Below are 16,938 nucleotides of genomic sequence, written 5' to 3' on the forward strand. Positions count from 1 at the left end.
GATACTCTAAGAGGCCAATTGCCTCACCCTTCCTAGTCGGGTCTGCTGGTCAAGAACCCTTGTCAACAAAAGAAAGTATGATAAATTAAGTTAAATAAATAAATTATATAACAATATATTCACACCCTAAGATAGTTTTGAGCTTAATCCTCTTTACGTACCTTCACGCTTTATGAATAAGGCTGGCACCCATCGATGATTCAAGGGCTATATGAAAGTGATTGAATGGAGTTGATGAGGTTGGATAAAAAAAAGCTTCCTTAACACGGGGAAATTTTATTTTTAAGGCTCCCGATTTAACTAGCAGCTGAGATGAAAGGATATTCAAAGATATTTCCTAAGAAAAATTCTAAAGTGAGTGCATACGACACCACTGTGTCGTGGAGGTGTGCACAGAAACATATATACTATTCTCTGAGATATATGTGAAATGTATCTATTGTTTCGTGCATTCCATGGGAAGCGGATTCTCTGTAGCACAAGTTTCCTGTAGCACCATTTGGACGGTTGAAAGAGGGACACATTAGCGATACAATCAAATCCCACAATTAAAAAAATCTAGAGTTCAGTAGCCGTTCATTTTTAAAGACATGGATCTCAAAAGCAAACTTCTTTTCTTGATTTAAAAATTAAATTAAATCTAAACCATGACCAGAAGATGGCTGAGATGTTATTTTTTTCATACTATGGCTCTCTCTTATAGGTCTAGAGAGTGCTACAAGGTGTTATAGGAAACCTGTGCTCCAAGGGATCTGCTTGCGCATACTATGACATCAGCACAATATCATACAGTCTAGCATTGTTAATTTCCTAAGAGCATCTGTGACCGTCTATATTAGCTATTAACTTCAAAGAGTGAAAGATAAAAAAAATCATCACCAAAAGACTGTTTAAAAGTACGTTAAAATAAAGCAGGGGTTTCCACTCACTGCATGTAGAGAGGAGGACTAATTATTTTAATGTTAAAAAATAAAAAATACATTCCTTATTAATTTAATAAGGTTTCAAATCTTACTAAGCATCATTGGGCCCACATGGATGGCACATTGCCCATCTAACACAACATCATTCTAAATTTTATGGAAAAACTCATAATATATATATGGGTAGCGTTCAATGGCTAACTTTTTGGCAAAACATTTTTCAAAACATGAGTTGGAAGTTTTGGAATGGGCTGATTTTTTGTGAGGATGATCTCTACGGTGAGGAGATCATCATCACCAAAAATCAGCACATTCCAAAACTTCTAACCCCATCAAAAATATTTTACAAAAAATGGACGGTCCATGATTTTTCAACTTGTAAACATGGGTTAGAAGTTTTGAAATGAGCTGATTTTTGGTGAGGATGATCTCCTCACCGTAGAAATCATCCTCACCAAAAATCAGCCCATTTCAAAACTTCTAACTCATGTTTTGAAAAATGTTTTGTCAAAAAGTTGGCCATTGAACGGGACCCCATATATATATATGGGAAATGTTCAACACCCTAAACTTTACCCTACACTTTAACAAACGTGTTTTGTCCTACATGGGTTAGAAGTTTTGGAATGGACTGATTTTTGTTGAGAATGATCTCTATAATTAGAAGATCATCCTCACCAAAAATCAGCCCATTCCGAAATTTTTAGCCCCATGTTTACAAGTTGAAAAATCGTGGACCATCCACTTTTTGTAAACCATTTTTGATGGGGTTAGAAGTTTTGAAATGAGCTGATTTTTGGTGAGGATGATCTCCTCATCATAGAGATCATCCTCACTAAAAATCAGCCCATTTCAAAACTTCTAACCTATCTAAGATAAAACACGTTTGTTAAAGTGTAGGGTAAAGTTTAGGGTGGGGAACGGGACCCTATATGTATATATATAGGAAATGTGGTTATATGGACGGAAGGACCAGACTTAGCCTGGACTGAGTGAATAAAAAAATGATAGACTATTACAAATTAGAGTCCTCTCTCTCTCTCTCTCTACGCATAAACTGCTGAAAAACTAGAAACTGAAAGTTTCTATTTAGAAAATTGTTAGCTTTCTTTGGTCATCCCAAATAAATCAGAAATCATATTTTTCTTCTTTTTAATAATATTTACTAAAATCAGAACGTACAATTTTAGATTATTTTCATTGCCTATTGTTTGATTTGAGTCAGGAAAGTTTCATTTTCCAAGTTCTAGAAGAACAAATTTTATAAACTTTAAAAAGAAAAAAAAATCTTAAAAAAAGTGAGTTAATTTTCCCATTGAATTTAATTTTAAATTAAATTTGGGAGTTCGATAATCATCCAATTTGTTAATTTCTTTTTAAGATAGGAGATTTTCCATGAAATCTTGAAGGATGTGGTGTTGAATTTCCAAAATCCATGAGGGCCCAATGACCATTAGATTTTAAATCCAACTAAGGTGCTGTTTGTTAAACTGAAAAAAATAAGTGCTGAATAGCATTAAGCGCTGAAACTTATAAGTGCTGAAAAAATTGTTTGTTAAGATGTTGAATCATGTTTGTTACACATTGCTGAAGTTGATAAATTATCTTTGTTACCCTTATAATCTTATTATACATTGTTTGCATGTTTCTAATGCCTATTTCTTATCAAATATATTAAAATATATTATTTCTTATAAAATTAAAATACAATTCAGTTTTAAATAATAAATAATACTCAAATCTTCAATTTAAAAATAATAATTTCTATTTATAAAGGTCCATAAATTTTAAATTAAAAATAATAATGTCATATAAGTTACCAAAATTTGAAATCAACATTAAAAGAACTTAATTTTGGATGAATAATTTTCGATGGGAATGAAGGATGTGTTGTTATAAAAGCACCCTATGAATTAATAAGGGCAACCCACACTATAGCCAATTTTTTTTGTTTTATATGGGTTAAAATTTTTGGAATGAGCAAATTTTTAGTGAGGATGGTCTATATGGTATAGAGATCATCCACACCAAAAATCAGTCCATTTTGAAACTTCTAACTCATTAAAAATAGTATTTTTTTTAAAGGGACAATTAACAGTTCTTGAACTTGTTTTGATAGGATTAAAAGTTTCAGGATGTGATGATTTTTGGTGAGGATGATCTCCTCATTGTAGAGATCATCCTCATCAAAAATCAACTTATTCCAAAACCTTTAACCCATATAAGGCAAAATAATGTAGCTATGATGTGGGTTTATTAATTTGTGGGGTGCTCATATACTAATGAAGAGATCATCCTCACTAAAAATCAACTCATTCCAAAACTTTTAACCCATATAAAACAAAATAATTTAGTCATGGTGTGGGTTTATTAATTTGTGGGGTGCTTATATACTTATCCATGGGATAGAAGAAGTAATATCCTTTTAAGAATAAGGGCATACTTGTTCGTGTCGAAAAAAGCGAAATGTTTACCGCTTCAGCACTTTTTTTCAGCATCAAAATAGTACTGAATTTTTCACTTATTTTCAGTAATAAGCATTGAAAATATAGAGTAAACAAATGCGCTATTTTAACAAAAAGTGCTGAATTTAATTTTTTTCAGCAATAAGCGCTAAAAAATAATGCAAACAAACACTGCCTAAGTGAAAAACTGGATGTACAATGAGTTTTTGTCTAAGAAAAACCCTTTCCTTACTAACTTAGTAAGATTTTTAAGCCTTTCTAAAGGTTGTTTTGCTAAAATGGATTACCACATTACCAATCTAACACAATAGCTCTCTTGATTTCATGATAAAACTCAGATTAAAAAAATAAAAAAAAGTAATTTTTTTTGGGCTTCATGTTATGAAAATGGATGAATACAAAATCCTTATACTTAAAAAGAAAATTCAATGGTAAAAAATAAATTGTATTTGATCTTTTTTTTGTGTGGAAGTTCATAGAATTTTGTCTCCTATAAACCTAAAGCATCGGATCATGCTTTTGGATGCCACAAGGTACACCCAAAGACCATTAGTAAGGGTGAAATCATTGTCTAATTATGATTGATCTAATTAATTTGATAGGCGCAGATTTTTTTCACCAATTAGAGTCTCTCTCAAACTCCATCTCTCTCTCTTTAAAGTAACATCTCTCAAACTCCATCCTTAATTTTTAGGAAACAGTTTCAAAAGGATATAAAACCCACGATTTTTATTTTGTTAACTAGGGTTGACATTTAGTTAATAAGTGGCAACTTGTTACTTTTTCACTCACTCGGTCCAAGGTAGAGGTGGCAATCTCAACCCTTGTTAGCAATTTAGAATACAACAAAATTTTGATTTGCGAAAAATTCAAGCTCTATTCGATTTTGGATTACAAAAATCCAGTCAAAAATTTAGTCAAAAATTCAATAAATGGAAAATATGCGACATATGTTTCATATGTATATTATCTGCTTCATTTTAAAATTTTGAAAGCCAAAAATTCGGCTTGATAGTGATGTTAATAGTGATGGTGCTGATGAAATTGGTGGTGTCAATGGTGATGATAATGAGGACATTAAGGTTATTACTCCATTGATTTTTAAAAGAAGAACAAAATCAAGGGACAAATCATCAATTCAAAAAATTAAGGTGTAATCTCAAACAAATGTAGAGGGACATGTCATTATTCTTTTAAAGATAAAAGGGAAATGTGTCACCTTACAAGTTTACACTTTGCTACATACAACAAGTTATAGTAGCATTTTTTTTCCCATTTAGTTTTATAAAAATTCGTAAAAGTCGTAAAAAAGCACATTTTATTCTTTTCAAATTTAAAATCCGTGAATTATCTAGAATAGTTCAATAATATGGAGAGTAATACTTTCAATGAAAAAAACAAAAAATTCGTGAATTTTTCAAGAATTAAACAGGAGATTGCTAACAAGGATGTCAACACGACCCGCGAATACAACACAAAGTTAATGGATTTGGATCAATTCCAATTGGATTCGGGTCATAATAGTGTCAACCCGTCTAACACTATTATTAAATGGGTTGGGTTTGGGTTCTGAGCGTCAATGCGCCTAACACGTTTAGTTATTTTATCATTAACATGTAATTTTAAATATATCAACAATTATTTAAGAATTTTTAAATTACTCATTTTTTTTCTAAAATTTCTTAGAACTTTTTTTTATAATACTTTTTTTTATATTATCAAAATATATAAAATATAAAACATGTTTTAAGAAAATTTTAAATTGATAAATGGTTAAGCTTTAGTTTGGAAAAGAAAAAACACTTTTCTTAATAAATTATTTATTTATATTTATATTTTTTTTCATTTTTTTCATTAAAAGGTAGAGGTATTTAGTGTTTGATTCCTAATATTTGACAAAATGGCCCTAGTAAATTCTAAGATCTCATCAAGTAAGGCTATTATAGCTCATGTGATAATGAAATACACTTTGCTTTTAGCAATAATAATAATAATAACAATAATAATAATAATAATAATGAAAAATACTTTCCTTACTAAATTAGTATGAAAAGTTTTCTGACCACATCACCTTATGGCATCCAAAAACATGATTTGATGCCTCATGGTTCTAAAGGACGAAATTCTACAAACTTTGAAAAAAAAATTTATTTATTTTTTACTACTGAACTTAGTTTACAGTTGTGTGACATTATTTTTAGTAATGATATTTTATTTTTGGTGGTGGAAATGGAACTTATTTTTTTTTCAATAAATATTAGAATTTTATTAAATAAGTTATATACGGGTTGGGTTAGGTATATCTATTTATAAACGGGTTGGATTTGAGTTCAAGTTTTTGACACGATTATTAAATAAATTGGATTTGGGAGTTGATTTCATAATAACCTTACCTTAACACGACCCATTGCCACCCCTAGTTCAGGTTGTGTCTAGTCCTTTTGTTCACACAACCCTTCCCCTATATACATTGAGCTTGATCCAAGGTGTTGAAAATGGATAGTAATCAAACTCCCAAAACTTAAAATTAAAATTTAAGAGTGAAATATATATATATATATATTTCAAAATTCTTTGAATTTCATTCTCTACAAGCTTGTGGTGTTGGATCACGTTTAGATGCCAAAATGTGAGCTCACTACCCTTAATAGGATTTAAATAGATTTTAACAAATATTTATTTGCAAGGTAAAATAATATTAAATATTAAGAATAGAGAAAGAATTGTTGGGTCTGTTGGAGTTGGGATCAAATTTTATACTAATTAAAATAACATTTATTACTCTTTTTTTTTTTATATACAAAAGATGCTTTTTTATTTAAAGAACAATGTTGTTCAAGGAAACAAATCCAATTAGGAAGACCACTTCAACAAAAAAAAAAATAATAAATAATTTAAATACTTTTCTTATTTTGTTAGTAAGAAAAGTTTCTAATGGTATCACCTTGTGCTATCTAAAAAACATGACCCAATACCACAAATCATAGAGAGCAAAATTTTAAGGAAAAAGATTGAATTTTTTTAGGGGTATATTACTTAAGGACCCTCGCAAAAGGATTTCTTTCTAAATAGTCTCTAAGTTTTGCTTGGTAACTTGATAGAAAATCTAGTAAACTTTTTATTTCTTAATGATCCCTCATTACTGGCAAACTCACCGTTTTTTTATTAGACCTTTTTTTATTTACTGTCAAGTTTAATAGTAAAACAAAAAAAAGGTGAACTCCACAGTAAATAGTGGTGTGTTCCACTAAAAATTGTGAAAAATAATTAAAAAAATGTCGAGTTCGAGAATAATAATAAAAAAAAATCGATGAGTTCTCTAGTAACAAGGGGTAATTTAGAAAGAAAAAGTTACTACATATTCTGCCAAGCTACCATTGAAAACATATGGACTATTAGGGGGAAAAAAAAAAACCTTTCGTGAGGGTCTTTTAGGTAATTTTTCACTTTTTCATATGTTAAATTTTAAATTTAAATTTGAGATTTAAAAAAAAGAATAGATTTTTTTTATTGAATTTGAAATTCTAAATTAATCTGAAGGCTGTGGTGTCTGATTGTAGACCCAATGACCATTAGTAAGGTTTGAAATATTAGGATGCTAGTAAAGCGACCTTTTACTCTTTAAATAATACCATGGTTTTTAAATTCGTCTGAAACCAAGGCGTATCACTCGAGTTAACTCGTTATTAGAGTTGAACGAGACCAACTCACAAAGTCATGTTTTGACCGAGATTTACAAATCACGGTTTAATTTGCTAATTTGTCTCATGAGATGTTTCAAACGTATTGGAAAATTTGTTCGAGATGACTCGATATCGAAGCTGAACGAGACAAGACGAAATATTGAATTTAAAAACCATGTATAATACCCAGTTCAATTTCAATTGTATTGTTTAAGAGTCCGGATCTTATACACACCAATCCGCCTTCCACACCTCGACACAAAGTAATCTAGAATCAACGTTAAAAAAAAAAAAAAAAAAAATAGTCTCTATTAATGTTGATTACGTGGGGTGTATTGAGGTGTGGGAGTAGGTTTTATATCTCAACACTGGTTGTATACGATCTAGACTCATTGTTTAAAGTTGTTCAACAAGCCATCTTTGAAACTTTGAAAAGTCCTCCAATGTAACATCTTCCACCCGGATTCACAAGTTACTCAATTGCAACTATCAGAGAAGCGCGGCGCGAACGAGAGCGAGAGAGAGAGAGAGAGAGAGAGAGATGTCTAAAAACCCTAAATCATCTCTACGCCTCCCATGGATCCTCAGGATGGCACTCCCAATCGTCTCTGCCCTTAGTGATTTCGCACGTGGTCCTAACGGCACGATTAACCGTCGTCTCATTAACTGTTTCCAAGTCACCACCAAACCCCCTACCAAACCGGTTAACGGCGTCAAAATCTCGGATATAACCGTTGACCCGATCCGAAACCTCTGGTTTCGCCTCTTTGCACCAACTGAAACCTCAGCTAACACCAATCTACCAGTAGTCGTCTTCTTCCATGGTGGTGGATTCACCTTTTCTTCTGCTGATGCGAAGAGCTACGACGCCGTCTGCCGTCGTTTCTCCCAGAAAATACCTGCTGTAATTGTCTCCGTCAATTACCGTCTCTCGCCGGAACATCGCTTCCCGGCACAATACGACGACGGATTCGACACTCTGAAATTCCTCGATGAGAGAAAAAACTTAGAAGGTTTTCCGGCAAATGCGGATCTGAAACATTGTTTCTTAGCTGGAGATAGCGCAGGCGGAAACGTGGCTCACCATGTAGCGCGCCGATTCGCTGATTCAGTAACCGAGTTTCGAAAATTGAAGGTGATTGGACTCATAGCGATCCAACCGTTCTTTGGAGGAGAAGAGAGGACCGAGTCAGAGATCAGACTCAAAGGAGCACCTTTGATTAATATGGAGCGTGCGGACTGGCACTGGAAAGCGTTTTTGCCTGTTGGATCGGATCGAAACCACGAAGCGGTCAATGTATTCGGTCCGAATTCGATCGATATTTCTGGATTGAAGAGTTTTCCTTCGACACTATTGTTTGTTGGTGGTTTCGATCCTTTGCAGGATTGGCAGAGACGATACTACGAGGGATTAAAGAGAAGCCGTAAAGAAGTGCTTTTGGTTGAGTATCCAAACGCGATCCATGCTTTTTATGTTTTTCCTCAATTACCTGAATCTTCGCTACTTATTGGGAAAGTGAAGGATTTCATTCGTAAGCAAATTCAGAAATTTTAGTTTGGATGCGGTGCTTTCGCATCAAATTGTATGTGGAGAGGGTGAAAAAGCGACGTGTTGGTGAATAATTTGAGTTGTTGATGGTAAAGTTCAGTAGATTTGAGTTTGAGACGAGTTATGAATGAATAAATAATATTTTCAGAGGAAATTTATTTTTTTGAAATGGATTTATTTAAAAATTATCTGCGTTTGATTGCACATAAAATAAAATAAAAAAGGGAAAATTATTATTTCTTATAAAAAGTTGAAACTAGGGGGGCTCAAACAAGCTAGGTTGAAGAAAAAAAATATTGAATGAAAAGAGATTGGCTCAATGGGCAATTTTTCGATTAATAGTCTATTTTTCACTTATGAATATGGTAAGAGATTGTAATTTTGAAAGTAACATATAAACAAAGGGTGATTTTGATATTTGAAGATTTTATTTCTCAAACAAGACGGTATGTTTTTAAAAAATAATTAAAAATCATTATTTTTTTTATAAATAATAATAAATAATTTTTCTGAACAAATGATGCAATGGTGTTTTAGTTGCTATGGGGAAGATGAGCTTAGAGAGTTACATGTAATTCAGTGATTATGCATTCGTATCTGCATAAGTGGAGGGTTCCCAATTCTTGTATTCAAACCCGAAGACACTTTCACCTTGTTAACAACTTACCGTTTGCTTATAAAATAAGACATGTTTGATAAGTGAGAGATTGTCCCGATTTCAACTCTTGAAAGTTGACGATGAGAGTTTCTTTTATTGTCAATGAACATCAGAGTATATGTAAATCTTCCCATTTTTAAATGAATCTTGCTTATCTCATTTGAGATTTTTGAAATCTCGTACCAAATATAGAAGTTGTCAAATGTTACATTGTGTAAGATATATTAAGGGTATCAATGGGTAGCCAAATACTTGACGTACCTGAAATCGACTAGTCGGTTTTTGTTCTACCAATATGGACTTGATCATTTTTGGGTTCGATTTTGGATAGCTATCTTAAGGACCCGATAAGAATTGGGTATCTGATGGGTATCCGACTAGCAAATTTATAATATTATAATAAAATTAGTACTCTAATTATATACTCACAAAGAGATATTTGAAGTAAATGTAAAATTAAAATATAACGAAAATGTCAAGTATTTAATTTTTAAATTTTCTCTACATGAACTTTCATTCATTTTCCATATTAAAATATAAAGAACTTTCATTCATTTTAATTAAATGCTTAAAAATAGATATTTGAGTAAATATAGATGATGTAAAATAAAATTTAAAGAAAATATCAAAGTCTTTAATTTTTACCTTTTCTTTACATGAACATTCATTCATTTTTCCATATTTTTATACAATTTCAATGACAAATAAATGATTTATACAATAATTTCTATGATTTTATTCTCAAAAGTTTGATTTCCTTGAAGAATTTATTGTTGATCTAAACTTTCAATTGAGGAATTACAAGTTAAATGATTATTGTATAGGATAAAAATGGTAATTGATCAGGACCTTGTAGTTGTCTTGATCCAAGCATGAAGCAAGAGAGGTCATAAGAGAATCTGGAAAAAACATGTGGTATCCAAATCGGGCCAATAGCCCAGACCTGTCTGGTTGCAGATCAGGAGAAAGACAAATGTTTGCCTTAATGACATGATAAAGCAAAGTCAATGAGCAAGCAAGGATCACGGTTTGCACTCCAATCTCTACAGAATAAGGAGAAATTCCAAGAATCCAAGAATGTTAGGAGGAATAATTCTAGTTTGATTGGGATTCCCTTTGATTAAGGGATTCCCTACGATTGGATCCCGAATTGGAGGGAATCAAAGAGGAAATTCCTATTTTAGGGGAAACCTTATACGAGGGAGAGAGATCAAGAACAAAATGATCTTTTTCTCCTTCTGAAGAGTTGAGGAATTAATTGATTTTTTTCTCATACAAAAAAATTTGATCGTCGGAGGATTCTTGACAAGTACCACACTGGTGCTACCAAACAATAAGAGGAGCAAGGAGCAATTCATCAAAATTGTAGAGCAAAGTTGATAGAGGTAACCCAGAATGACCTCTATAATTACATTTATAAATAGTTTTCTATTTTACTGATACTCATAATATTTTTTCTTATTTAAAAAAAAAAAAAAACATTATCCATCTTAGTGGGTAGCCGATGGGTATCAGATATTTGTAGGGTCAATTCTGGGTCCAAGAATCTCATTCCTGGAATTGAAATCAATAAGAATTGGAATCGAGATTTTATTTAGGTTCCACGTCTACGTATATGTTAAACTGCCCTTGTAATGACCCATGGTTAGGAGTCACAATAACGATCAAGATTAAGATGAGTTACTAAATATAGTGTGAAAGATATATCATATTGGTTATCCATCGTATTCACGTCAGGTCTAGTCATCACGGTTTTAGGTAATATTTAAAATCATGGGTTTAAAAAAATTTGGACCCTCTTCTTTGAATGACAAATGACAAATGCCCTCATTTTGCTGCCAAATTGAAGACATACACCTTCACGATTTGGTGAATATTTGAGATAGGTTACTATGTTTTCAAACTGATCACATGTCTCCCTTTACCTTGGTCTTTTCTATGAGAAAAACATTTTCATGACCATAGTAAGCAATTCAGTGTATGACAAAAAATAATTTCGGGATTAATTCGAGTTCAATTCGAAATATAGATTTAGTAGTTCGTATAAAAATTCTGGCAAAAATTTGAAGAACGGTACAAATGTGACATGAGAATGATTCGAGCATAATTCTACTTCGATACTCTAAAAAAATTAAGAACATGTGATATTTTTATGCATGTATATCAAACACTTAAGCATATATATAAAAAAAAAATTAAAACTAAGAACATATATATATTTTTTTCTTAAGAATAATCATACTATTAACACAAATCTTCATAATGCAAAGCACATACTACCTGAATTAATTGAGTTATCAAGACTCATGTATAAAAAAATCCAAGAGGAGAGAGAAGATATGTAAAAAGAGAGAAAAAAAAACTAATTATTAATTGATAATCGTGAGATTCGATAACAAACAATGATTAGTGATTGTCTAGTAATGAAACCTTTAGGTATAAAGAGAGAATAATGAAAATATTATCATACGATATTGAGATAGATTTTCTTAAAATAAAAATATGAGTTCATTGGTGTTTTTAACCCTCTTTATAGAAAGTACTTTTGATTTGTTTAATTTGATAAAAGAATAAATTGTGAAGGATTCAAAAAAAAAAAAAAACAAGAAATTTTAATAGAAATTGAATTGGATTAAAATTTTAATTATTTTATGTATTAGTCAAAAAATTCAAGTATAATACGTGAATTATTCAAAGAATTACAAATTATGCTCATGATCGGATTAGTAAGGAAAGTTTCCTAGTCGCATTACCTTGTGTCAATCATAAAAATGTGACAGGGATGTAAAAGAAGAAATTTAAAAAGCTATGATTTTTTTTTTTTAATTATTTTTTTCGGTTGAATTCGAAGTTCAAATATGGGATTTAATGTCCATTTTGAACAAGTTTATGCTGAGCTGCCTTGGTTGGACTTAGTGTTCGACACCGTGCTGATGTGGTAATGCATAGTGAACCATTAATTTTTAACTTGTATCACGAGAAAATAAATCTATGATTATATATGCACTGCCATGTCAGCATAATATTAAATATAGCGTCAAAGGAAGGCAACTTGTCATGACTCTAATTTCAAAATTCAAGTGTGTCAACTAACTCTTTTCTCTTTAACGTTTTTTTTCCCCAAAGTTCTTAAATTTACATCCACGTGGCATTGTTAGTTTTTAATGATGCAAGCTCAAGATAGTAGGATTTGAAATCTTACTATGTAGTCATGCTAGCGTCTCTCTCCATAAACCAATAACCTGGTAAAATAAGACTGCGGTCACACCATCGGCGCAAATAAAATCAGCAATAAGAGGAAATTTCTCTCTTGTCAACGGAAAATGAAAATTTCCTAATCCCATCATCTGGCATTCCTCGAGGTTGTAAATGACGAAATTCTACTAATAAAAAAAGAACTTTTATTTTTCACAGTTGAGTTTTAATTTTAAGTTTGGGTAATCCATAGCCCATTTTCAATTTTGTGGCTTAAATTAAAAAAATAAATAAATAAATATTTTTATTTTTTGAATATCAATCTTTTTTTTTGATAAAATTTAGAAGACTGTGCTGTTTAATTGATAATGTACTAATCCATGTGGTCTCAATGATCCATTTGAAGAATTTAAATATTAAAATTGAAGAGAAATTCTTTCTTCATTGCTGATGTCATTTGCCACGCACGTCAAACTGTTGATGGACTGTGATCTGAGCTAAAAAATCATTCGGTAAAATATACCCTTCGAGTCTCCACTCTCCACATCATAGTCAAATTCTACTTATCAAGGCTCCACATCATAAACCCATTTGTTGTTCATCAAACATTGTTGATATCAGAATGTCCTACGATATATAGTGATTTGAGAAGAGAGATATCTGAAGACCACAAAAGAGTTCCGACTCTTAATACGGAGTGTATCGACTGGCACTGGAACTGGAAAGGGTTTTTGCCTGATGGATCCTGATCGAGACCACGAAACAGGTAATATTTTCGGTCCGAATTCAATCGATGTTTCTGGATTGAAGAATTTTCCTTCAACGCTAGTATTTGTTGGAGATTCGAGTTGTTGCAGGATTGGCAAGAGAAATGGAAAAGAAGCGCTTCTAGTAGAGTATTCAAACGCTTTCATTAGTTTTTATGTTTTTCCCCAATTGCATGAATCTTCGCTTCTTTTTACGGAAGTTAAAGGATTTTATTTGTAAGGAAATCCAGAAGTCTTAGAAGTATGCGAATATCTCATCTCATCAGATCATATCATATATGTGAATAATACAGTAAAGAAAATGGGTGTGTATGATCCTATCTGTAGAAAGTAATAATGGTACGTTATCTAGATCGTACACGTGTCCTAGCAGAGTATGTAGTACCTGAAGCCAACTAGTAAAATTAATCCTGCCTAGCAATAGGGCAGATCAAGTTAGTAGTGCCTAGTCTGATTGATGGGACATGACAACATAAGGATAAATATGGTTTGCCTAGCAAGGCAGGCCTACTCCGAATATCTGTATGATTCTGGATCACACATATCAAGTCCAAAGATCTCAGACGAGATCTCTTAGGAATCTTAGACTCAATCTTAGAGATCCCAATTCCGTTTAGGATTCTTGCAATCAGGGGATTCACTGTAATCACATCTCAATTAAAGGGGAAACCCTGATTTGAAGGGAGAACTTATAAATAGAGGAATAAATAGAGACAAAGGGATCTTTTTGGCCGAAAGCATAAGGGTTGAAATTATTATTTTTTTGAAATACTATTTTTCTCTACAACTCTAACTTGGGCATCAGAGGATTATTGATAGGTACCATACTGTTGCTTATAGGAGGGATTAAGAAGCTACTTTGGATCAATAGGGCAAGGTCGATCAAGGTAAAACTTGATTCCACCTCTACAAATTTGGGGTTGTTCGTGGGAATCACTACAGAAAATTGATTTCAATTGAAACAATGACGAGAACCATTAGATCGGTTGAGGGAAACGTTCCTCCTCCACCTGTTGTGCCCACCATGGAGACTACTTTCTTAAATCAACTAGAAGCCATGAGAAAGCAACAAGATGAGATGCAAAAAATAATTGAGGACTTGGCTAAACAAAATCGAACGTTGAGTCAATGCCTAGAGAACCAACAAAAAAGAAGGCAAGATCTCCCACTTCCTATTAGAGATGATTACAATTCAAATGCAAAAGGGAGTTCTCGATAGCGAGACTCAAGTGGGAGGGAAGACATTGAAACCGCAACTACCACAATAACTCAAGTTGAACCCATGATGGGCTTAACGCGAGAGGAGGTCAGAAATATGATTCGAAAGGAAAATGAGGTGGTAAAGACCATGGATATCGGCTTGGTGGCTGCACAAGCAATTAGGGTAATTTATAAATCTCCCTTGATAGCTAAGATGTTGTTTGAGAAGATCCCAAAGAAGTTTGTACCGCCACATTTCACCCCTACTCAGTAACAAAGAATCTAGTTGAGCATTTGTTCCACTTTTGACAGATGCTTACTCTGTGGGAGGGGAATGAAGGTTTGGTGTACAACCTATTTCTTTCTAGCCTGTAGGGAAATGCCCTACCTTGATTCCATAAGTTGTCGAGTGGATCAATAGCTTATTTTGAAGAATTTTGCACTGCCTTTGTAACGAGCTACATTGACAACAAGAAAGTTGGCAGAGATGTAGATGTTGTGCTCAACATGCGGATGCAGTATGGTGAAAGCCTCAGAGATTTCACGAGGAGATTCAGAAAAAAAAGCCATGGTCTTGGAGAACTACAACGAGAGAACTGTGGTGGTGGCGTTCATAAAATTTTTTCCATCTAGCTTAGGGTTATGCAGGTCACTAGTGAAGAAGAGGCCAAAAATCCTAAGTAAGTTGTTTGAAAAAACGAAGAAGTATATCCTACTAGAAGATGATCCTCAAAATTAGGTTGGAAAAAGTAAAATAATACACATAGTAGCCAAGCCTAGCAAGCAATAGCAACCGCAAACGAAGAAAATGATAGTGCAACCTGAACAGTATAGGGGATAGAAGAAAAATGGGACTCTTCATGCCCCCCAGTGAAACCCTACCCCTTATCGTAAATGAAACTTATTTCGAGTGGCTAACGCCACTTCCACAATATCAGATAAAATATGATGAAAGATATTACGCATTTCATAAGGTGCGAGCTCATGCTACCAACAAATGTCAAGCTCTAAGAAGTTTAGTGCAGAGGTTGATAGAACAGGGCTTGTTGGGAGATTTGATGAGAAGAGAAAGGCCAGACCACTCCCAAGAAGGAAATCAAAGGCTAGAACAGTCTCCTACAAAAGGTCAAGATAGAAGGGTTGTAGTAATTCATGTTATTTTAAAGCATGAACCTAAGTCAAGACAGAACAAGAACAACGGGAGAGTAAAGAAACAGTGGGTAGAACATTTCATGCACGTCTACATGATTAGGAGCATACCCATAGAGCAGATTGAGACATATGGTAAACAGACAGTGACCTTAATTAAAAAGGACTTGGGAGGTGTGGTAAGGCCACATTATGATACTCTGGTGGAAACTCTTCAGGTTGGCATCTTTACTCTTAAAAGAGTGTTGATTGATAGCAGCAGTTCAGTCAATATCTTGTACACCTCAACCTTCCAAAAAAATGGATTGAACAAGAGTGTACTAACCTAAGTGAGAGCTCCTTTGATAGGATATGATGGAAGGTCAAGCCAGTCTTAGGGAGAGAAAGTTTTGCTTGTGCAGACTAGACCTGTGACTTTAATAACCAAATTTATGGTCGTTAAAGCAAGCTCACCATATAATGACATCATCAAAAGATGGTGGACACATGAGATGAGAGATATCTCATTGATGTACTCTCAGGTCATGAGGTTCTCGACATCTCAAGGGATGTGGGACATCAGGGGAGACCAAATGATAGCCTAGATGTGCACGTTGGGCCAAGAGGAGTGCATAGAAGGTGAAGGTTAGCAATATCAATTACAGTGGGGGGAGGTGAGCAGGATAGACCCCCATGCCTAGAGAATGTAAGAATGATCGACATAGGATAAGGAAGATGGATCAAAGTAGGAGTAAAGTTGGGTTCAAAAGAGCTAGAGGATTTGACAAATTGTTTGAAGAGAAACAAGGACATCTTCACTTGGTCAATAGAAGAGATGTTAGGAATCAGTCTTGAAGTGATTTGCCATCACTTAAAAGTCGAGCCAGGCGTGAGGCCAGTAAAGAAAAAGTCAAAGAGGTTAGCACTGCACCAAAAAGAAGCGATAAATGAAGAGGTAAAAAAGTTTGATTAGAGTAGGATTCATTAGGGAAGTGCAGTTTCCTGACTGGATAGTCAATATTGTGGCAGTACGCAAGAAGAATGAGAAGGTTAGGGTGTATATTGACTTTACAAATTTAAATAAAGCTTGCCCAAAGGACAGCTTCCCATTGCCCAGAATTGACTAGCTAGCAGATGCCACATCAAGCCATGTGAGATTGTTTTTTATGGACGGCTACTCTAGCTACAATTAGATTCAACTCTGTACTAAGGATCAAGAGAAAATAGTCTTCTTCATCACTAAACAAAGACTCTATTGCTTTAAAGTTGTGCCCTTTAGGTTAAAAAAATTCTAGAGTAACTTATCAAAGGTTAGTAATGGAGCTCTTTAGAGACCTATTAGAATCTCAAATATCCCAATTCCGTTTAGG

General features: G+C 33.3%; 1 protein-coding gene across 1 annotated transcript; it reads left to right on the forward strand.

The window, feature by feature from the left end:
• Nucleotides 1-7,385: 7,385 nt before the first annotated feature.
• LOC147406547 (putative carboxylesterase 18) lies at nt 7,386-8,772 on the forward strand. Its single transcript, XM_086434622.1, has one exon. The coding sequence runs from the start codon at nt 7,613-7,615 to the stop codon at nt 8,624-8,626; it is 1,014 nt and encodes a 337-aa protein (XP_086290748.1). The 5' UTR covers nt 7,386-7,612; the 3' UTR covers nt 8,627-8,772.
• Nucleotides 8,773-16,938: the final 8,166 nt, after the last annotated feature.

This window comes from Akebia trifoliata, chromosome 3 (genome assembly GCF_017979445.1).
Source record: "Akebia trifoliata isolate Shusen 1 chromosome 3, ASM1797944v1, whole genome shotgun sequence".
In the NCBI taxonomy this organism is placed as follows: Eukaryota; Viridiplantae; Streptophyta; class Magnoliopsida; order Ranunculales; family Lardizabalaceae; genus Akebia; species Akebia trifoliata.